General features: G+C 39.9%; 1 protein-coding gene across 3 annotated transcripts in view; it reads right to left on the reverse strand.

The window, feature by feature from the left end:
- Positions 1-21,803, reverse strand: part of FSIP1 (fibrous sheath interacting protein 1) — a 193,792-nt gene extending 171,989 nt beyond the window's left edge. For 2 of the 3 annotated variants that reach the window (XM_032417303.1, XM_032417302.1), the window contains exons 1-5: positions 21,622-21,803; positions 15,634-15,766; positions 9,229-9,409; positions 4,948-5,102; positions 3,283-3,376 (exon numbers count right to left, since the gene is read on the reverse strand). In XM_032417303.1, coding sequence (XP_032273194.1) covers positions 3,283-3,376; positions 4,948-5,102; positions 9,229-9,409; positions 15,634-15,759 — 556 coding nt within the window. In that variant the 5' untranslated portion in view covers positions 15,760-15,766; positions 21,622-21,803. Of the gene's footprint in view, positions 1-3,282; positions 3,377-4,947; positions 5,103-9,228; positions 9,410-9,933; positions 10,022-15,633; positions 15,767-21,621 lie in introns of those variants that run through there. The other variant, XM_032417304.1, reaches the window with a different exon arrangement.
- Between the last annotated feature and the right edge of the window lie 2,088 nt (positions 21,804-23,891).

The following is a 23,891-nucleotide window of genomic DNA, read 5'->3' on the forward strand; positions in this document are numbered from 1 at the left end:
GAGGATCATGATCTGAGCTGAAGGCAGATACTTAACCAACTAAGCCACCCAGGCACCCAACACAGGTACATTTTTATGTCATCTTGTATTGGAAAAGACCTTTTTAAGCAGAGCAACAATGAAAAAAGAAATGAAATGACTGATTTAGCTAAATAAAAAAAAAATATTGGGATGCCTGGGTGGCTCAGTCAGTTAAGCATCTGCCTTTGGCTCAGGTCATGATCCCAGGGTCATGGGATCGAGTCCCACATCTGGCTCCTTGCTCAGGGGGACATTACTTCTCCCTCTGCCTGCTACTCCCCCTGCTCGTGCTCTCTCTGTGTCTCTCTGACAAATAAATAAATAAAATCTTAAAAAAATATATTAAGTTTGGGAGAGCAAGAAATATTATAAAACTAAAAATAATAAGTTAGAAAAAATGTTTTTGGTATTTATAATAGTCAAAGAATTACTATCCTTAATATGTAAAGTAGTCCTTCAAATCAATAAAAAGGAGCACCTCATTTTATAAAAGAACAAGTAATTCCCAAAATGGCTAAAAGAATATTCAACCTCCTTAATTACCACAGAGATTCAAATTGTGATTTCATTTTAAATAAGTAAAGCTTTAAAACGACTATTAAATCCACTGTTGGGGTGCCTGGGTGGCTCAGTCGGTTAGCATCTGCCTTCAGCTCAGGTCATGATCCCAGGGTCCTGGGATGGAGCCCCACGTTGGGTTCCCTGCTCAGTGGGGAGTCTGCTTCTCCCTCTCCCTCTGCCCCCCCCTGTTCATGCTCTCTCTTGTTCACTCCCTCTCAATAAAATCTTTAAAATAATAATGATAATAATAATAAATTCATTGTTATTGTGGGTATAGGAAAACAATTCTCAAATACAAAACTTGGGGGGGTAGTCTAAATTGGTGTAACCTTTTACTATGTCAATATGGACAAAAATCTTTAAAATGTCCAAGCCCTTTGACTAAGTGATTTCCCTTTGAAGTATCTACTGTCACAAATTCACACAAAATTGGTCACTTAAAATAAAAATTTATTCTCTCAGTTCTCGAGGCCATTAGTCCAAAATCAAGGTTTCAGTAGGGCCACACTCCCTCTGCGGGCTCTCAGAGAGTTCATTCCTTGCCTCTTCCAGTTTCTGGTGGCCACCAGCATTCCTTGGCCCGAGGCCACATCACTCCAACCTCTGCCTCATCCTTCACATGGCCTTCTCTTCTGTGTGCTTCTTCTCCCTCTGCCTCTCTCTTATGAGGATACTCATGATGGCATAGAGCCCTCCTCCATATTCCACAATTATTACTCACAACTGCAAAGACCCTTTTTCCAAATAAGGTAACGTTGACAGCTTCTAGGGATTTGGTGTGGATATCTCTCAGGGGGCCATTTTTTCAACCTAGTTTTCAACCTAATTTTTCAATTACCACAGAAGCTCATAATAGAATAATTACCCAAGGATGTTATCGCAGCCTTATGTTTCTGAATAAGGCCACATTCTGAGGCTCCAGGTAGACATGAATTCTGGTGGGACACTACTGAACTCACTAGAGGTGGGGACTGGCCAGCATCACTCCCCCTGTGTAGCCTCTCCATGTGGCTTGTTTGGCCCTTCTCATAGCATGGCAGCTTCAGCACAGTCTGACCCTTTACAGGATGGCTGGCTCTCCCCTGAATGAGCCTTCTAAGAAGAGAAACAGAAACTGCCAGTCCTCTTAATGGCTAGGGCTGGAACTGGTGTAGGATTACTTCTGCTGTAATCTATTGGTCAAAGTAGGCCCAGCCCAGCCCAGCCTGAAATTACAGGAAGACATAGACTCCATCCCTCTATGAGGACTGGAATGAGCATACATAGAGGGAAGGAACTGACTGCAAACATCTTGGAAGCTAACTACCGCACAGCTCTATTCTTACTGACAGCTAAAGGTGCTCATGAGATACAAATTAGAAAGCCGATTACAAAACACCATATATATAATTTGATTTCATTTTTATTTTTAAAATATATGTGGTTATTTGCACTAAAAATGTCTCAAAAGATAAAGAGTAAGCAAAAATATTAATAATGATTATCTCTGCAAGTTAAGAATTTAGGTGATTATTTTTTTTCTTCCTGTTTACCAATATTTTCTAATAAAGATTACATATGTGTTACTTCTATAACAAAATAGAAGTAGAAAGTAAATGATCTATGATTTTAACAGGCAAATAGTTTTTGGTGTTTTAATTAGGATATACAAATGGTAAATTTCAACAAGGCCAATCTAAATACAGATCTTTCAAGGAGAAACTCAGAAAGACTCATTTAAAAAAAAAATCCTTAGTCATAGAAAGGGCAACCCAGATAGGCACCCACCTTCTTGGGGAGAAACATTTGGTGTATTCCAACCCCAAATCCCTCAGGCCCAAGCAGCTTCTGGGCTCTCAATGCTGGGTCCAGAAAGAAACAAACTTGAAGGAATTTCATTCATATCAAAGCTCATGCTAAACAGCTGCAGAAGTCTGAGTCAGGTTCTCGGGCTTCTACAGTGTTGGACATTCACTTTGCAAAAGACAGATGGATCCGAGGATTCTCAGAGAAATCAGAGGCCCTTGCTCAGAGTCAGTCTCAACCCCGAGCAGTACTGGAGAACCACTTACGTGATGTAAGTTAAAGGATTTCCAAAGTGTCCTGCCAAAACTTATCAACTGCTTCCCAATCCCTAAAATTTTCACCACTGTATAATTAAGCTCAAGATTACATGACTCCATAATACCTCTGTAGATGAAGAAGGAGGAAGAGAAGATAAAGGAGGAGGAGGATGAAAAGAAGGATCATAGATATACATAAACACAAGGTGAGAATGTAAAAATATGCACAATTAATTGGCTGGTCTCAAAAGCAAGACTAGAAGAGAACAGGAAATAGGACAAATCAGATTTTTATGAAAGGGATTGCAGAAGCCTGAGTGGGACCCTCCATGGAAGGACTCTAGGCAGTTAGGAGACTGTCTACATCGACTGGGTGTCTAGAGGTATCTAAGAGGACAAGAAGTAAAGGCAAAGACACTTTGTCTTTTTGCCAATTTTACACTGCCCTGCCCCCACACCCTTGAGCAGACACAAACCCTAGAAACCTCTGAAACTTATCTACACTCAGGATAGTTCCATATAATCCTACCTAATGTAATCATTTCCCCTAAAGAACAACTAGGCTCAAAGAAAAAGGAAAAATAGCTGAACTGGGAATCTTTTTTTAATCCAAATAATCTATGACTCTGAGATAAAAACAAAGACAAATTTTACTCACCGACAGTTTCTTCTGATGCAGCAGTCAAAGCTAGAAACTTTTTTGTATTTTCCATCTCCTCATTACTTTGCAAAGTTTCACTAGTTTTTGCAGACTAATAAAAGAGAAACAAGTTTAAACATGGAAAAAGAAGGCAACTATACTCATCAATATTTTTTTAAATTCCATGGATTCCAAACTGTGTACATACAAACAAGAAGGTTCAGGTCATTGTACTTCTTTAATTGGGAAATCTATTAGTGTTCTTGTTCCCACAAAATTCTAGCAAATAATATTCCCAAATAGAGTTGGAATATACGTCTATCATTACATAATAATTATCTTGCTTAAATCTTCTTTAGCTTCTGTTTAATATTTCTATAACTAATGAGTAACCTAAAAGTACATCATCAAATTACAGTTTCAGACATTTCAAGATTGATGCTGTATTTTATTATGGGTCCAGTTATCATTCTTTTTTTTTTTTTTTTAAAGATTTTATCTATTTACTTGACAGAGAGAGACAAAGGGAGAGAGGGAACACAAGCAGGGGGAGTGGGAGAGGGAGAAGCAGGCTTCCTGCTGAGCCGGGAGCCCGATGCAGGGCTCGATCCCAGGACCCTGGGATCATGACCTGAGCTGAAGGCAGACGCTTAACGACTGAGCCACCCAGGTGCCCCTCCAGTTATCATTCTTGTTTCCAAACAAGTAAAAATTTGCTTTGAGATTCAATAAGAGTAAATGATAGACTAATTTTGTCTGCTAAAATATACACAAATCATTTCTCTAGTTCAAAGCACTGCGTTTTGTATGATGCTTTCTTTCTAGCCCGTGGTCTGCCTGGGAATCTTGTAAAAATGTATTCTTAATTACTTCATTATTAATTCATATTATCGTCTAGGAAATTTCCTTGAAGTCAGTCAACTGATCAAGGAGGAATTTATCAAAAACAACCAATCTGTTTTTACAATACTCCTTACTTTAAAAGTGCTCTCCTTTAAGGGGCAAGGTTCAAATATGAGCCAATGGCCATACATCAAGTCAGCGCAAACATCTGGTCAACTTCCACCCCTCAATACTACAGAGAATAAAAGGTCCAAGAAGGCCAAGCAACGTTAACAGAGCACTAGAAATGTATTGAGACAGAAGCAAATAGAGTATGGTCACAGACCACAAGCACTTTACAGCGTCTCAGAGATCAGCATATGACCAGCATATGAAACAGTGAACTCTCCACTCCCTGGTCACAAAAGTTTACTCAAATAATAATGGTCATCAGAGGGTTAAATGTTTGGTATAGTTATGTATTTATCTCCAAACTATAAGCTTGCTGAAGAAAAAGCAGACATACGTCCTCAAACATAGGCACCACATCACTTTCTATTCCAGAGATGGAGGAACCCCAGCCTGACACTGGGAAGAGAGGTCTACTGTGTTGTCGTGGAACACAAACATGCCAATGCAGCGCCTGAAATCTGGAATGCTGCTAAGTTACCTTGTCCAGTTCCAGAGAACTATCTCCCTCACCCACCCCCTCAATATGGACATATACACACCACTGTCCTACTTCCACAAAATAAATCAATAAAGGCAGACCACACTGATACGACCACAGTCCATGCTTTTCTTACTTATCTTAGAGGAAACTGTTTCTTCCTTGTCAGCATATGGTTAAACAATTCTTACCTTAAGTTCTTCCCACAGCTTTATTCTCATGTCTAGACCTTGCTTCTTAATTTCTTTTTCTCTATATTGTCTCTTCACCAATATCTTATCAAGCCTCTTCATCTTCTGAATGGCATCTTGAAGTTGAGAATCTAATTCTTTTAATTCGGGCTCATCTATATTGTGTTGAAAGTAGGAATGAGCTTGAAGTTTAGTACAACCATAAAGTTTTGTTTTGTGTTTACTATTTGTTCTTTCATTCAACAAATGTTTATGGCTCGCGAGAATAACTAACATTGGTGTCATGTATCTTGATTTACAAAGTGCTTCCACATGTATTTTTTCAGATAATTATCTAACAACCCTGTGAAATAGACATTTATCTCTGTTTCACAGTTGAAATAACTGGGTCTTTTCTTTTTTTCCCTTTTTAAAAATTTTTTAATTTAAGCATAATTGACACACACTGTTACATTAGTTTCAGATGTACAACATAGTGATTTAAAACTCTATAACATGCTGTATGTTCACCAAAAGTATAGCTACCATCTGTCACCATATAATGCTATTACAGTACCATCGACTGGAAAAAAAAAATAAAACAATACCATTGACTGTATTCCCTATGCTGTGCCTTTTATTCCCATGACTTATTAATTCCAGAACTGGAAGCCTATATTTCCCACTCCCCTTCACCCATTTTGCCCATCCCCCATACCCTTTTCTTTCTGACAACTATCACTTTTTTCTCTTTATTTATAGGTCTGATTCTGCTTTTTTGTTTGTTTATTCATTTTTGTTTTTTAGATTCCACATATAAGTAAAATCATATGGCATTTGTCTTTCTCAGTCTGACTTATTTCAATTAGCATAATACCTTTTAGGTCCATCCATATTGTCACAAATGACAAGATTTCATCTTATTATGGCTGCCTAATATTCCATTGTGTGTGTGTGTGTGTGTGTGTGTGTGTGAATATATACCACATCTTCTTTAACCATTTATCTATCAATGGACACTTGAGTTGCTTCCATATCTTGGCTATGAAAGATGATAATCTGTCAATGAGCATAAATGCTCATATACTAAAGTCTCAGCCACTCCAGGTTAGATCATTAGAAATGGCATATTCTGCTAAGAAAGACCAAATTTTGCAACTTTTTAAAATCCAGAGAGAGCAGTGTGTTTCTCTATAATGTATATCACTTTCTCTTTAAGGAAAAGGAGACATTTCCAGAAGGGAATTAGCTTATCCAAAAAGAATACTGATCTTATTAATAAGGCTCTGCAAACCTTATTGCTTACTTATTTCAAATGCAACAGCCTTTAGTTCTAGTTCCTCACTGCCAATCCTAACACTCTCAGCCTCCATATACATAGGTGGTCTATATGGCAGGAACTCATGCATGAAGGAACTCAGGCAGTTTTGAAACAGTATAAACAAGTACAGCATAAACTGGGCCAACAGCAGGGTGCCAGGGGTGGTTCAGTGGGTTGGACGTCTGAGTCTTAATTTTGACTTGGGTCATGATCTCAGGATCATGAGATCGAATCTGGGAGCTGGGCTCCATGCTCAGCATGGAGTCTGCTTGTCCCTCTCCCTCTGCTGCTCCCCCACTTACGCCCACACATGCACTCTCTCTCTCTCTCTCTCTCAAATAAAATAAATGAAATCTTTAAACTGGGCCAACAGCAGGGACGCCTGGGTGGCTCAGTCAGTTAAGCAGCTGCCTTCAGCCCGGGTCATAATCCCGGGGTCCCGGGATCGAGTCCCACATTGGGCTCCTTGCTCTGCAGGGAGCCTGCTTCTCCCCCTCTCTCCCTCTGCTTGTGCTCTCTCTGTCAAATAAATAAAATCTTTAAAAAAAAATAAAAATAAAAATAAATAAACTGGGCCAACAGCTAATCTCAACTATAATGCCTCATTTCCTGATAACTGTGATCCTGAGGCTCCTGGCCCAACTTTGAGAGCTAGCCTCATCCCAGACATACTCTAAGTCAGCAGTTCTCAAAGTTTATGACCTCAGCTTCCCTTTATAGCCTTAAAAATTATTGAGAACCCAAAGTAGCTTTTGTTTATGTTACATCTATTGATAATTACCATTTTAGAAATCAAAACTGAAAAATATATTTATTCATTTAAAAATGATGTTATTAGTAATTACATATTAACATAAATATAACATTTTTATGACAAATAACTATATACCCTAAAAAATTATTAAGAAGAATGGCATTGTTAGGGCGCCTGGGTGGCTCAGTTGGTTAAGCGACTGCCTTCAGCTCAGGTCATGATCCTGGAGTCCCAGGATCGAGTCCCACATCGGACTCCCCACTCAGTGGGGAGTCTGCTTCTCCCTCTGACCCTCTCCCCTCTCATGCTCTCTCTCACTCTCTCTCTCTCAAATAAATAAATAAAATCTTAAAAAAAAAAAAAGAAGAATGGCATTGTTTTAAATTTTTAATATCTAGCTTGATAGAAGACATCTAGATTCTCAAAAAAAAAAAAGACATCTAGATTCTCAAATCTGTTTGTACAATCTATTGCAATCTCTTGTTTCACTTAGAGTATATGAAGAAAATTTGGCCTCATAAAGACATATACTTGGAAAGGGGAGGAGAAATGTAATAACTTTCTCAGATAATTGTGGATACTCTTCTTTGATACTACATCAAAATTCGACAAGGGGGTAGTTTCTTAAAGAGTAGTTGTAATGCGAAATCTGTAACCATATCAGTGAGCTTTTTGTATTTGTTCTATTAAAACCCATGCATCTATCTTTCATGCTAAATGGATCTTTTACCCTGCATTGGTCATTTGGAAAATAGTGGTTCATTGAATTATGCAGACCTTCAAAATGTTAACACATTTAATATTTAATATTTTTAAAAATCTCATTGGTTAGTTCTGTCATCAAATTTTACCAGAAAAGTCTAAGTATTGGAATGGCATACACAAGTTTTCCAAATTTCTAGTTTTCACTTGAAAGCCCAAATTTTATCATTGACAAAAGATACTGTCAATTATTTTCCTTGAAGTAAAAGGCTCATTTCACCTTAAAAAAAAAATGGCTGCCAAATACCCAAGTCTGAATGATAATAGTTTGTCTGTCAGTCATTCTTTCGCATAAGAATGGTGTCCCATTAAAAAGTGGCCAGTTCAGTTCTCAACTTAAACTATCATACAAGTACTCCTCAACACAAACTTCACATTTTAGCTCACAGCAGAATTGCTTTATATACCTCCCATTTTACCTCTCAGGCAACTATAAAGATGTATATTCGAAAATCAAGATTTAATACGATTAATAATTTTCACTGCTCCATCAAAGCTGTTCTTGAATGACACTGGCTATTTCTTTCTTCGGCCAGTGCCTGGTCATGAAGAACACAATGACTACTAGCACAGTGTGATACATCGCCTTTATTCATGTGAAAGCCCTGGCAATTTTACTCACCATTGCTTTTGTACCATCATTACAAATGTCCATTCAGTGGGCGAAAAGGCAAATAACAGTATTTCAGTATTATACTGAATTGTATTATTGATATATCAGTATTATGATGAAAGTAGTTTTTTACTTCGCAAAATTCTTATAAGGGTCTCAGCAATCCTCCAGGGCTCTGCAGACCACATTTTGAGAAATGCTGTTCTAATTCACTCCAACCAGTATTAATTTAATAACCAGGGGAAAAAAAGGAGTCATTTAAAATCCAAAAGTTATTAAGATCAAATGGGAGGGGCGCCTTGGTGGCTCAGTTGTTAAGCATCTGCCTTCGGCTCCGGTCATGATCCCAGGGTCCTGGGATCAAGCCCCGCATCGGGCTCCCTGCTCGGCGGGAAGCCTGCTTCTCCCTCTCCCACTCCCCCTGCTTGTGTTCCCTCTCTTGCTGTCTCTCTCCCTGTCAAATAAATAAAAATTTAAAAAAAAAAATCTTTAAAAAAAAAAGAAAAGATCAAATGGGATTATCCCTAAGAAGCCATTTATAAATTACATAATACATTTTACTGCATAATTTAGTCATCAAAAAGATTGATAAATCATGTCATAAAATGCAGAAATACTTCCTACTTGATTAACGTAAAATGACGACAATAACAATTTTATTAAATGACATATTTCACTATTTTTTAAGTGTTTTTAAGGACTCTAACATTATTGTAAATAAAGAACGGTGCTCACAAAGGTATGCCTCTTAACTATCATTTCTACATAGCAGATAAAAAACACATGTAACTCTAATATTTGAACTATAATATCTGCCATTGTCATTAACCAATCACCTAGTGATTATCCTACCTGAACATTCAGGGATTGTCTGATGCTGAATGAAGTTCAGATCTTCATCTGATCCATCCTCCGCCAATTTTGGTTTCTCAGAATCCTTTTCCCCTTTATCATCATCGTTTCTACTTTCCTCTGCATTACTGCTGTCTGAGTAGTTCTCTTTACCAGAGTTCAACTTGATTGCAGTATCAACCTAAATTATTTCCAAAGAAATAGTTTTCATAAATAATATATTCTTTATTTTTTTTTAAGATTTTATTTATTCATTCGAGACACAGAGAGAGAGAGCGCACGAGCAGGGGGAGAAGCAGAGGGAGAAGCAGGCTCCCCGCTGAGCAGGGAACCGGACGTGGGGCTCGATCCCAGCACCCTGGGATCATGACCCAAGCCGAAGGCAGACGCTTAACCATCTGAGCCACCCAGGCGCCCCAATAATACATTCTTTAAAACTTTACATTTCTAGACTAGTTGAACACCAGTGTATGTGTGTCCTCACATACTTACATTAGTGTTCAACTAGTCTAGAAATAGAACACTTTTTAATTAAATATAATTTAACTACGCAACTAAATTTAGTAACATTTGCACCAAAGAGATATGCCCCATTCTCCAGCAATTTCCAGCAATGTGGAGAAGGGTCAGGAATCAGTCCCAAAAGGAACCATTCTCTGCCAGCTCTGGAGATGAGGCATGATGGTGCCTGCTCCCTGAGCTTACACTCGGATGGAGAGTCAGAGGTCCAGAGCTATGCTGTCCCATTCGAGGGCCACTAGCCACGTGTGGCTATTGAAGAGTTGAAAAGCCAAGAGTCTGAACAGAGATGTGTTTCTAATGAGATTCTTCAAGTCAGAACCCTGTGCTTTGGTGATTATTTTTATGCTATTCACAGTTTTTCTATTTCATTTTGGTTTCTCTTTCTATTTTAGCAAGGCTCATTTTGAAAACATCAGTTGGGGGCAGCTGTGTTTTCCTGAGAGAACAAGAAAAGACACCCATGGCTGCATCAGGAAAAGAAACAGGGATCGTAGTGTCCTGACAGCTGCGAGTGGCAGTGAGAGTGACAGTGGAAGTGAATTCGGCCCAAGAGAGAAGCAAAACCTCAGAGAGAGAGAGAGAGAGTCAGCCGCTTCTGGGAGGAACACCTTTCCCCTCCCAACGGAGGAATCCAGCCTTTGGAGGGTTTTCTGTTCTCTCTGCACCCACTTGGTCAACTCTCAGCCACGGTAATCTGTGCCCCCTTGTGAATCGCCAGGGCAGAAGGGGCTGGTGGGGAGAATTAAGCTCCATGGACACAGGGCTGCACGCGAGCATCTCTGTTCACCTGGACTAGGACGTAAGCCCCAGCAGAACTGAGCCGAGTCAGTGGGATAATCCTCAGAGCCAACATTTCCTGAGGAATTAATACCGGGCAGGCCCTGGGCTAAATACTTTCCACACTCTGCCTCATTCACTGCTCACAGTGACTCTATGCTATAGACATGACTACCCTGATTTAACAAAGAAAATAGAGCCAGTGTAGAATGAAACCAGTGGAGGCCTAACCTATAAACAAGCAAAACAATGCCTCCTCTGTGTAATCTTGGAGGTGTTAAAGAGGATGCCCTGTTCAAAAACACATTTCTGTGAAAGGCCAGGTTAAAGCCTTCCATGCCATGATACCCAGTAAACCCTTTAGGCTATATAGTTCTGTGAAAATGCTGAAATTGCTGGCAGAGATCACATGAGCCCTGTCGGTTATTTCTACCTTGGCATAAATGAATTTGGCCGCCCTTCCCCAGAGAATGGTTTTTATATAGGGGAATACAGAATATATAAAACATAACTAGATATTAGCAATATACTTGGATAATAACACACTTCAGGACACAAAAAGACCTTTCATATATATCATCCCATATGATCCTCTTAGAATGAGCAGGAAGCAATGAAGCAAAAAGATGAAACTGGAGAATAAAAGGCAAACTTTGCCCATTTTATAATTTTACCCATAGCTCCCCACTCCATTAGCACCAACCATCTTTAGTTTATTTGGAAATAAACTAAAAAAAGCTTCCAGAAATTAAAAATGTATCATTAACTTTAAAAATTCAATGGAGCGGCGCCTCGGTGGCTCAGTCGTTAAGCGTCTGCCTTTGGCTCAGCTCATGATCCCAGGGTCCTGTCTCTGTCAAACAAATAAATAAAATCTTTAAGAATAAATAAACAAATAATAAAAATTCGATGGATTAGGGATGGCTGGGGGGTTCAGATGGTTGGGCATTTGCCTTCGATTCGGGTCATGATCCCAGGCTCCTGGGATCAAACCCCGCATCGGGCTCTCTGCTCATCGGTGAGCCTCCTTCTCCCTCTGCCTACCACTCCCCCTGCTTGTGTTCTCTCTATATATATCAAATAAATAAATAAAATCTTTAAAAAAATAAAAAATAATAAAAATAAAAATTCAATGGATTAAAGAGTAGATTTGACATAGTGTAAGAAAGAATTCAAAAATTTTAAAATATGTGTTAAAAATTCCCAGGATGAAGCACAGAGAAAGAAATGAATAGAAAATATTAAAAACAAGATAAGAGACATAAAGTATAGAAGGGAAAATTTCAACAGACATTTAATATGACTTTCAGGATGACGCAAGGGAAAAAAAGGAGGCAATATTAGAAACATTTGAAAAACAATGGCTGAGAATTTTTCTTTTTTTTTTTTTTAAAGATTTTATTTATTTATTTATTTGACAGGGAGAGAGAGATAGCGAGAGAGGGAACACAAGCATGGGGAGTGGGAGAGGGAAAAGCAGGCTTCCCGCTGAGCAGGGAGCCCAGTGCGGGGCTCGATCCCAGGACCCTGGGATCATGAGCTGAGCCGAAGGCAGACGCTTAACGACTGAGCCACCCAGGCGCCCTGAGAATAGCTTTTTTAAAAAAAAAAAACTAACACTATCAACTGCTGGTGAAAATGCAGAGCACTGGAACTCTCATATTTCTCATGGGAACAGAAAACAGTTTTGCAGTTTCTTTTAGTTAAACATACACTTACCATACAACCCAGCAATCCAACTCCTAGGTATTTACCCAAGAAAAATAAAAAACTACTTCCCCCCAAAAAAATCAGTATACAAATATTAATAGCAGCTTTCTTCATAATCACCAAAACCTGCAAACAATCCAAATGTTCCTTAACATGTGAATGGATAAACAAACTGTGGAACACCCACACAATGGAACACCCCTCATCAGTAACAAGGAGTGAACTACTGATATATATAACAGTACAGGAGTCTCAAATGCATGGTGCCAACAGGCAAAGCCAGACTCAAAAGCTACATACTTTTTAATTCTATCATATGACTCTCTGGAAAAAGAAAAACAATAGGTAGAGAATAGATCAGGAGTTTCCAGGATTAAGAGTAGGGGAGATTGAAATAGCTAAACTATGGAAAGAGCCCAGATGCCCATCAACAGATGAATGGATAAAGAACAGGTGATATATATATAGATATATACATACATACATACATACATACATACACACAGTGGAATATTATGCAGCCATCAAAAAATGAAATCTTACCATTTGCAACAACGTGGATGGAACTAGAGGATATTATGCTAAGCGAAGTAAGTCAATCAGAGAAAGACAATTATCATACGATTTCACTCATATGTGGAATTTAAGAAACAAAACACAGGCTCATAAGGGAAGAGAGAGAAAAATAAAATAAGATGAAATCAGAGAGGGAGACAAACCATAACAGACTTAATCATAGGAAACAAACTGAGGGATGCTGGGGAGGAGGTCAGTGGGGGGATGGGATAACAGGGTGATGGGCATTAAGGAGGGCACGTGATGTAATGAGCATTGGGTGTTATATGCAACTGATGAATCACTGAACTGTACCTCTGAAATTAATAATACACTATGTATAATAATTAACACTAAAAAGTAGGAGAGATTGAATAAGGACAAAGGGGTAGCATGAAGAAATTTTTGAGGGGTGATAAAACTGTCCTATATCTTTATTGTGATGGTATCACTCTACACATTTCCCAAACTCATAACTGTACACTAAAAAGAGTAAATTTTGGGATGCCTGGGTGGCTCAGTTGGTTAAGCGTCTGACTTTGGCTTAGGTCATGATCTCAGGGTCCTGGGATCAAGCCCCACATTGGGCTCCTCACTCAGCGGAGAGTCTGCTTGTCCCTCTGCCCCTCACCCCACTCATGCTCGTTCTCTCTCAAATAAATAAATAAAATCTTTTTTTAAAACAGATAAATAAAAAATAAAAAAGAGTAATTTTACAGTATGTATATTTTTAAATTAGAAACAAGTCAATGAGGGCAACCCTCTTGGGTCCCCTCCCTCTTTGGGAGCTCTGTACTATCGCTTAATAAATGTTGCTTTGCTGCCCACCAAAAAAAAGAAAAAAGAAACAAGTCAATGAGATACAATGTTAATAAATAAGATTTAGTATCATAAAGTTAGAAACTCTCCAAATTAACGTATAAATTCAAAGCAATTTCAGTCAAAACCCCAAGAGCAATTTTCACAAGACTTGAAAAACAATCTAAAATACAAAAAGAACAAAAAGCCAAGAATAGGGGCGCCTGGGTGGCTCAGTTGGTTAAGCGACTGCCTTCGGCTCAGGTCATGATCCTGGAGTCCCTGGATCGAGTCCCACATCGGGCTCCCTGCTCGGCAGGGAGTCTGCTTCTCCCTCTGACCCTCCCCCCTCTCATGTACTCGCTCTCTCTCATTCTCTCTCTCTCAAATAAATAAATAAAATCTTTAAAAAAAAAAAAAAAAAAAAAAAAGCCAAGAATAGCGAAGACGGTTCTAGAAAAAGAATAAGATGGGGAGATACATCCTACCAGATATCAAAAATTATTACACAACTAACAAGAGTTAACACCCAGGGATGATGCAGAATTAGATGAAACAAAACAGAGAGCTGAGCTAGACCTGGGATTTTAACAAGCCACTTACAGTTACACATCTGCACAAGATTTAGCCTGCAGACATGAAGTAGAAGCCATCTTCCCAAGCTCCTGATAGGAAGCTGGCAAGAAATACCAAAGGCGGGCGCCTGGATGGCTCAGTTGGTTGAGCGACTGCCTTCGGCTGAGGTCATGATCCTGGGGTCCCGGGATCGAGTCCCACATTGGGCTCCCTGCTCAGCAGGGAGTCTGCTTCTCCCTCTGACCCTCCCCCCTCTCATGTGCTCTCTCACTCTCTCTCTCTCTCTCTCATTCTCTCTCTCAGATAAATAAATAAAATCTCTAAAAAAAAAAAAGAAAGAAAGAAATACCAAAGGCAGTCATCTCTGTATGTCTAGTCACCAGTTTTGTAGTTCTGAGGGACTGGTGGCAGTGTAGAAGGCCCCTTTTTTATTTCGGTCACAGAGATGTAACCTACGAACCAACAATCCAAGGGAAGTCCCCTCCCCTGATTTCCTTTCCCTCTGGCCTTCCACTGATTTTGAGAAACTGAACTTCTGGTATTCAATCCCTGTCTGCTGGAAATGCCCAGAGTGCTTTCTATTTCCTGCACTAAATCATAACAAACACTCTAAACATAGACTCTAGTCCAGAAATCAAAAGAATAAATGAGTATGGATTCATAAGCTTGAAAAGATTTTTTTCACCATAAGGTTTCAAATTTTTGTTTGCCACAAGCTTAAAACAAATAGTCCCATACCGCTGATGGAAAAACTGATTTTTGGGGCACCTGGATGGCACAGTTGGTTAAGCATCTGACTCTTGGTTTCGGCTCAGGGTCGTGAGATCGAGCCCGGCATCTGGCTCCTACACTCAGTGGGGAGTCTGCTTGAGATTCCCTCTCCTTCATCCTCTGCCCCTCCTGCTAGTGCACTCTCTCTCTCTCTCTCTCTCTCTCCAAAATAAATTAATATTTTTAAAACAACTGATTCCTTAAAAAACATCAGGTTTAGATAATTTAGGAAAAGAAAAAGAGACTACTAAAGAAAAGAAAAGGAAGTCAGGCCAGGTAAGGTACCTACTAAATATATACCACATGGTCTTTGACTCAAACTTTATTTTTTAAAATTACTGAACCTTTTTCATATTAAGAGTCAATGGCGGCATAGTAGATATTGGAATACAAAGATTTTTTATGAAAAAGAAAAGTTTACAAATGAGCATTAGCAAAGTACAACTGTGAACAAATAAGCCATATTCCAAAAACAAAAACAAAAACAAAAGAGGGAGGGAGAGAAGGAGGTAAAGAAGGACACAGAATTTTCATATTAAATGATCTAAAGTAAAATCCGAGAAGAAATCTATGAGTGCTCCCAGAACATACCCTCTAAAGAGGATCCTTTAAGTGGGATGTTAACAACAGCTTTGGTTTACCAAGTGCTAGAGTTCAGGAGAAGGACTTGAAATCATTTCTAAACAGCAAAAGTACCTTGAAGGATACTGGTTCCGGTGAGAGCACCTCCAAAGAAGTATTTGAACCTCTGCTCCCAGGACGTGTTCTTGAATTTGAGGCTGGTTTTGAAATTCCATCTAAGTTTCCCTTTATAATATCCATTGATATCCTGAAACAAACAAGAAATTAAAGCAAGTTATGACCTGTATGCTTACATGTGTCATTAGAGTTAATGCGCAATTAACCCAGAATCTTTGTTAAATAAGGATTATATTGCCACCAAAGTCACAGTATCCTAATTTCACCAAAAGACGTCTGTGTCCAGGGATTTTATGTCACTACAGGTGGAAAACATTCTGACCAGGATGTTAGATTCGGAGAGTGGTTAAAAAAGAATGCAGAGTGACTGCTATCTCAGGAGCTTCCTGCGCCTCAAAAAGAAACATTTACTGTGTCCTTGGCCTGAGAAGATACTCATGGAGCACCAAGCCTCTCAACCCAGATTCACTTCATCGTAATGATGCATAAGGCCTCCCCTTTCTCCTGGTTTTGCTTTCCTTATTCTATCTAGCGCTTCCTATTCTAGCTCAGCTTTCAGCTCTGATTTCTCCTCTCCTCCTCAGTACCACATTTTCATGGAGTACCCATCTCCTGGTCACCCCTCTTTTTCTATCAATCCCCCACTTTTAAAACCCATGATTCTACTTCACCCTCAGAAACAAGAGAACAAGGGGTGCCTGGGTGGCTCAGTCAGTTAAGCGTCTGCCTTTGGCTCAGGTCATGATCTCAGGGTCCTGGGATCGAGCCCCACATCGGGCTCCCGGCTCAGTGGGGAGTCTGCTTCTCCCTCTCCCTCTGCTGCTCCCCCTGCTTGTGCTCTCTGTCAAATAAATAAATAAAATCTTAAAAAAAAAAAAAAAAAGAAAGAAAGAAAGAAACAAGAAAACAAAACCTACTTTCTCTGCTAGAGGACACACCCTTACTATCTGGCCCCAAATTGCCAATTTCTATTTTTCGTGTGACACCATCCACAGGCCTGTCACCCCTCTGGCTCCCTATTCCCAGTGCTGTTTTCTGAAGCAAGGATTATTAGGCAGGATGGTTTAAACTAGTGGGAGAACTTGGGCACTGCAGGCACCTTGATCCTTCCAAACTGTGCCCTAGATCAGGACCATTCCAGATCTGCTCAGTAATGCTCGGGTATCATGCATGCTGAGAAAAATGGAAGAAATAGGGAGAATTCCAGATTTTGCCTTCTCATACTTAGCTTTACATGTAAACGGATCTTCCAACAATCCTTCCCTAAATTTCATAATTTCTCTAAATTTCTATTAATTATGAATTAAACCATTTGTCTCGTAACAGAAAGAGGAAAAACAATTGCCTCTGGCCCCAGTGAGTGTAAACAATGTCCTTTTTTTACCCTACAAAATGACTCATCTTTCTTTCTTTTTTTGAAAGCAGAGGCAGAGTCCAAGGAAGTTTTGGATACAGGAGGAAGCACGACCATCCCTCCAAGGCACACAGAGGGATAATATGATTTGGCCTCCAACCATTCAGTGTGCCAAAGCTGATGCTTAAGGGACCAGTAGGTCAACTCTTTCCATCTTAGCAAATGAAAAAGGCATTGATCTCAACATTATTCAAACTCTGCAAAAGCATTCGGGCTCACTCAGGAAGGCGCTGACATTATTATTGTGGGATGACGGATCACCGTGGCCCATCACGTCACAATCAAAAAGCATAAGTCACCAAAAGGCCAAAAGTCTTGTAAATGCCCTGAGCAGCCTGTCAAGGGAGACTTATAGCTTACAGAGGGAGCAATGAGATGGAAGCATTTGCAGAGCTGGTATAATACTTGTCAGTAAAGGGAGAAGAAGCACAGAGAACCGTCAATGACATGGGTCATCTAAAAGGCTCCAGAAATCTTTCAATTTGCTTTAGAAATAGGTCTCTTCTATTATATTTGTTCCTGAAAATAATAAATTAAATAAAATACAGTTCCCAGGCTCGGTGGGGATATAACTGACAATCTTATGATTTTGCCTATGTAGAAAAAAGTAATAGATAAAGGGCATTGAATTAGGATATTACAGATGTATTTTCAATGTATTCTCAATAGCCACATAGAAATTCCCAAGAAAAATAAAGCATTGTCAAAGAAAGTAATCAAATGATAATTAAATACTTATAATGACAGAAGCACTAAATGATTTAACCAAATACTGCGCCTTACTTGTATTGAGTGTATCTGGGCAGGAGTACATAAAAGGAGAGGTAGTATAAAATATCTAATCTGTCTTAATAGGAAATCAAAGAGAATGCCCAAAAATTGATAAAGCCAAAAAATAAGCATTATATTTACGAGTTCAGGATGGTTGCCTCTGGAGAGTGAGACTGGGAATTGCTTCTCTTTTCTTCTATTGTAAATGTTATAGTAGAGTTCGACATTTTTTATTATACTACTTTAATAAAAGTAAAAACTAATTTTAAAATAATAAATAAATGTAAAATAAGAAATCTCCAAGGGACTGAAAGGAAATATAAAAATAATTTACGTAGTAAGTTAATGACTTACTAAAGATAACACCAAGAGCATAAATCAAAAAGGAAGAGACTAACAGATTTGATCACATAACATTTAATGCTCTTGAATGTCAAAAAACAAACAAACACAAAGAACTCTAAATTAAACTAAAAGGCACCTGAGAAACTAGGGAAAATATATGCAACACAAAAGGTTATATGATACACAAAAGGTTAATGAATTTACATATTTAAGGAAATCTTACCAATCTATAAGAAAAAGAAACATTCCAATAGAAAACTGCCTAAGGGCATAAACAAGGAATTCACACAGAGGAATTCACTCCTCCCCACATACATTCAATATAGTTATGGCATAGTATTTGGTTAAATTAACATTTAGTGCTTCTGTCATTATAAGTATTTAATTATCATTTGATTACTTTCCTTGACAATGTTTTTTCTTGTGGAATTTCTATGTGGCTATTGAGAGTTCTTCTTAAATATTGAAAATACATCTGTAAGATCCTAATTCAATGCCCTTTATCCATTACTTTTTTCTACACAGGCAAAGAAAGAAAGAAAGAAAGAAGGGGGGGAGGGAGAGGAGAAAGAAGGAAAGAAAGAAAATATCCAAAAAAAGGAAAAGAAAGAAAATATCTTCCTAAATGTCGATATCTTGCTAAAAATAAAAAAAAAAAAAAGAGTTCAATTCTCTAATTAAAGAAATATACACAAAGGGACCTGAAAGATGATAACAAACCAGAGAAGTAACAGAGGTGGGTTCTTCTGGATTGGTGGGTTCATGGATGTTCTTGGTCTTTTTTTTTTTTGAAAGATTTTATTTATTTGATATATACAGAGAGAGAGAGAGAACACAAGCAGGGGGAGCAGCAGAAGGAGAAAGAGAAGCAGGCTCCCTACTGAGCAGGGAGCCCAGTGTAAGGCTTGATCCCATGACTCTGAGATCATGACTTGAGCTGAAGGCAGACGCTTAACCAACTGAGTCACCTCTGTTCTTGGTCTTTTATTTTATCTTTCGCTTATATGTATTTTCTGATTTTCTAATAAGTACATCTTGAATTCATAATTTATTTATTGTAGGAAAATGTCTAGAATATATTAAAGTGTATTCAAAAATAAATAAAAATCACCCAATATTCTCCACGCTGAGCTAAACACCATTGGCATATTTCTTTTTTTTTTTTTAAGATTTTATTTATTTATTTAAGAGAGAACGAGAGTGAAAGAGAGAGCATGAGCGGGGTGAAGGGCAGAGGGAGAAGCAGACTCCCTGCTGAGCAGGGAGCCCGATGTGGGGCTCAATCCCAGGACTCTGGGATCATGACCTGAGCTGAAGACAGTTACTGAGCCCCCGAGGCACCCCTCTTTGGCATATTTCTTATCCATTTTTGCTCTGTGTGTTTCCACCAAAATTGGACTCATATATTTCTCACTTAACATCACATGATGAAGCATTTTCTTATTGCATTAAAAGTATTTCAAAAATAAAATATTATTTATTTCATGATATTCCATTAAGCAGATGATATATATGACCAGATTCTAAATCGTAACAAATCACTACTAACACATACCAACTTTTTATAACATTCATTTCAAACAAGATTAATTTAACTTTTTCAGGGGCGCCTGGGTGGCTCAGTCAGTTAAGCATCTGCCTTCGGCTCAGGTCATGATCCCGGGGTCCTGGGATCGAGTCCCACAGCCGGCTCCTTGCTCAGCGGGGAACCTTCTTCTCCCTCTGCCACTCCCCCTGCTTATGCTGTCTCTCTCTCTCTGTCAAATACATAAAAATCTTTAAAAAATAAAAATAAAAAATAAACTTTTTCATACAGGCTTATAAGAAATGCAATCACCACAGATCATTTAAAACCAAAATGGGGACACATGGCTGCCATAATCTGGTATTTTTGGATGAAAGGAAGAATTGAAAGAAAATGAATCCTCCTCTGTTTAGTAATAATAAATAGCCAACCTTTTAAAAAAATGGAATTATATTTATTTTCATGGTTTTAATGTCTAAAAGTTACTTTATTTTAGTTTTTTTTATTTTATACATTTATTATGTAAGAAATACTTGCCCGTGAGAAGCAAAAAGTCAAATAATATAGAAGAATGTAAAACTTCTTAAAGTCAAAATTGCCAGGGTGCCTGGGTGCCTTAGTCGGTTGAGCGTTGGAGTCTTGGTTTTGGCTCAGGTCATGATTTCATGGTCAGGGGATGAGCCCCAAGTCAGGCTCCCCCTCCCAGGAGTCTGCTTGAAGATTCTCTCCCTCTGTCTCTCTCCCTATGCATGCTCTCTCTCTCATAAATAAATCTTAAAAAAAAAAAAAGTCAAAATTTTCCTCACCCCAAGAACCACTGTTAATAGACTTGGGGAATCTCACTTTTTTTTAGGCATATGCAAGCTTTTATCCTTTATACCTACCTACTCCTCCCCAACACAAACACACACAAATGGCACACACAATTTTAAGTTAAGCTCTTTGTGTGAATCTTTGTTTAGTGATGTTAAACAAAATATATACGTAGATGATAAACTACACTGAGTCAAAGAATACTTGCCTTTCAACTTTTGGTAGGACGTCACATTGTCCACCAAAAAGGTTGTACCAAATTACACTGTCAACAGTGTGTGATGAAAGTGCCTCTTCCCCATTCCGGCCTAGGGTCAATCTGGTTATCATCAAAGCTTTTCCATCTTTGTCAGTCTGGTAAGTGTCAAAGATATCTGTGAGTCTGATTTACATTTCTTTAATTACGAGAGAAGTTGAGTCTGCAACCAAATGTTTACTGGCCACCTTCCCCCCCCACCCCACCCCCCCCGCCATACCTATTCGCATCCTTTGCTATTTACGGACTACTTCAAATGACTGGCGATTAATTTTTAATGTAAGGGGTTTTTTTAAATATTTTTTTAATTTATTTATTTGACAGAAAGAGACACAACGAGAGAGGGAATACAAAAGGGAGAAGCAGGCTTCCCGCGGAGCAAGGAGCCAGATGCGGGGCTTGATCCCAGGACCCTGGGATGACGACCTGAGCCGAAGGCAGACGCTTAACGACTGGCCACCCAGGCGCCCCTTTTAATTAAGTTTTAGATCTTAAAGTCCAAGAAGGCACAGGACAGTAGGACCTTCTATCTTCCCTGATAGAAAGTCCTAAGGTCAGAAATGTGGAAATGCTGGCGACAGTCTCCGTAGAGGCAGATGCCTCTGTCCCAATAGGGCAGGCCCGCTCCCTCCCAAGCCCCGCCCCACCCCGGCTGAGCCCGCCCCCTACTGGCCCTGCCCCTTCGCCCTAACAGCCAGTCTCCAGGCCCAGCAGCCTGACACGACTCCGCCCCGCCCTCTCATTGGCCCAGCCCCTCTTCCTGACAGCCCCTCTGCGGTCCCAGGCGCGACTCCGCCCCGCTCACGCCGCGGCAGGTCGCGGGGCGATAGAGGTGGGGTCCTAACAGGTGCGGTGCCTTACCTTCCCGGCGGAAACTCCGGGAGGCAGTCGCCAGTCGGCAGGTCATTGACGGGCGCAGAAGCGCACCGCTGATACTCAGCGTCACCCCCTGTCCCCCAAAGGGGAGGGGTCTTTCCCGCCACCACAACTTCTCTGGAGGGGGAACGAGCTGCGCGTCCAAAGCCCTCCTGCCTCCAGGAACGCTGTTCCCTCGGCAACCAGAAGCACTACGCCTCCAGTCTCGCGATAAGAGAAAAGGGCCGTACCATGCTGAAATAAGGTGTGGGGGCCAGGGGCGGCGAGGAACGCTGCTGGAGCCTCGCGAGCTGGGGCAGCCCTACTGTCTCCTCGGTCTTCCTGAGGACGGTGTGGCTGGGGAAGGGGTTGTTCGTATTTACATTGAACTCGAAAGGAGGGCGCCTGGATGCTTATGTGGCTCTCTACCATTGATATGCTCTGTAGGTCTGGCATCCTCTCTGACCTCAGTTTCCTCCTCTGTAAAATGGGAATAATAATTCCTTCCTCACAAGATTGTTGTGCAGCTCGAAAAGATGATGTATTTGAAGTTCTTCCTATATTTTGGATTCCACGTAAATAAAAAATAGTACTTTTGCAAGATTGGTCTACAGTCCAAAAGAGTAATGATTTTTTATTTGCACTTCTCTTGTTTTGTGGATTCTCCCATCTTCAGCGCATGAAGACTGTTTCCATGGGTCCCCCAACTGATTTTCTTCATCCTCGGTACCATCAAATATCTGCTTTCTAGTACGGACAGCACTTTACAGTTTTCAAGGCATTTTCCCATACACAGCCCCTTTAGCCTCATTATGTTAGGTAGATAGGATATGTATTCTTTAAGTGTTTTTCAGTGAAGCAAATAGACAAAGGGGAAATGAGTTGCTCGGGGAACCACAGCTACAATCTAGGGTAGTGGTTTAAAAACTGGGTTTAAAACCCTGGCTGTAAATGCCATCCATATACTGCTAAATCCTGTGTTTCTATCTCCAACCCAGACTTCTCCCCTGAACTCCACTTTTATTTGACCGACTATTAAGAAGTCTCTACTTAGATTTAAGAAGCATCTTGAACCTAACATGTCAAAAAACAAACCTCTCCACAGTCACCCCCACTCCCACCCCCACCCCCTTATCTATCTCAGTAAATGGTAACTCCATCCTGCCAGACTCAGACCAAGAACCTTGAAGTTGTCCTCAATTCCTCTTCCCCTCACGGTCTACAATCAATTTGTTATAAATCCTATCAGCTTTACACTTAAAACATATCCAGAATCTAACTACCTCTCAGCACCTTCCATGCTTCCCTTCTGGTCCATACTGCCATCATCTCTCACCTAGATTTTTGCAACAACCTCCTTCCTCATTGTTGCCTTCCTTGCCCCTACTACTTTCAAACAGCAGCCTGAATGATGCCTTCAAACTGAAGTCAAACCATGTCACTCCTCTGCTCAGGACTCTCCATGATTCCCCGCGTACCCTGCAGAGCCCTTACAATGCCCACAGATCCTAAAGGACCAGGCCCTCTGTTTACTCTCAGACTCTAGTCCTACCACCCTCTCTTGGGTAAACTTTGCTCCAGCCTCACTGTCCTCCTTGTTAGTGTTTCTGCGCAGGAATTTCTTCCCAGCATTGATCAGGAAATTTGTATGTGTTTCTAAATTAAAAAAAAAAAAAAGCTGAGAAATCAGGAAAAATGAAAAAGGTATTCTAATCCTCCTATGAGAATTAAACTTTATCAATCAACATAAAGATGTTACTGAAGAAATCCACTGATGGATGGCTACAGTTCTTGTAAACACCTACAAATGCTCTTAAAAGATGATTCAGGGGGCCCCTGGGTGGCTCAGTTCAGCATCCGACTCTTTGGTTTTGGTTCAGGTCATGATCGATTTGGTTCAGGTTGTGAGGTCGAGCCCCAAGTCGGGCTCCATGCTCAGCATAGAGTCTGCTTCAGGATTCCCTCTCCCTCTGCCCCTTCCCCTGGGCTCGCTCTCTCTCTCTCTCTCTCAAATAAACAAAATCTTTTTTAAAAAATAATTCAGATAGCACGATAACAAAAATATGAAGAAGGCTGAAAATATTTTAAGAATAACTTAAGATTTTGAGAACTGCGGGCAGCTTTGATTTCTCGTTTCTGCGTCCCAAAGATTACTATGTTGGGAATTTGGAAACACTGCTCCTTGTTGTTCCTCCAAGATGCAATACTCTTGGAGGAAAACACACACACACACACACACACACACACACACACACACCAGCCTTCTGCAATACTCT

This window comes from Phoca vitulina, unplaced genomic scaffold, assembly GCF_004348235.1.
Source record: "Phoca vitulina isolate PV1807 unplaced genomic scaffold, GSC_HSeal_1.0 scaffold20, whole genome shotgun sequence".
NCBI classification, from domain to species: domain Eukaryota; kingdom Metazoa; phylum Chordata; class Mammalia; order Carnivora; family Phocidae; genus Phoca; species Phoca vitulina.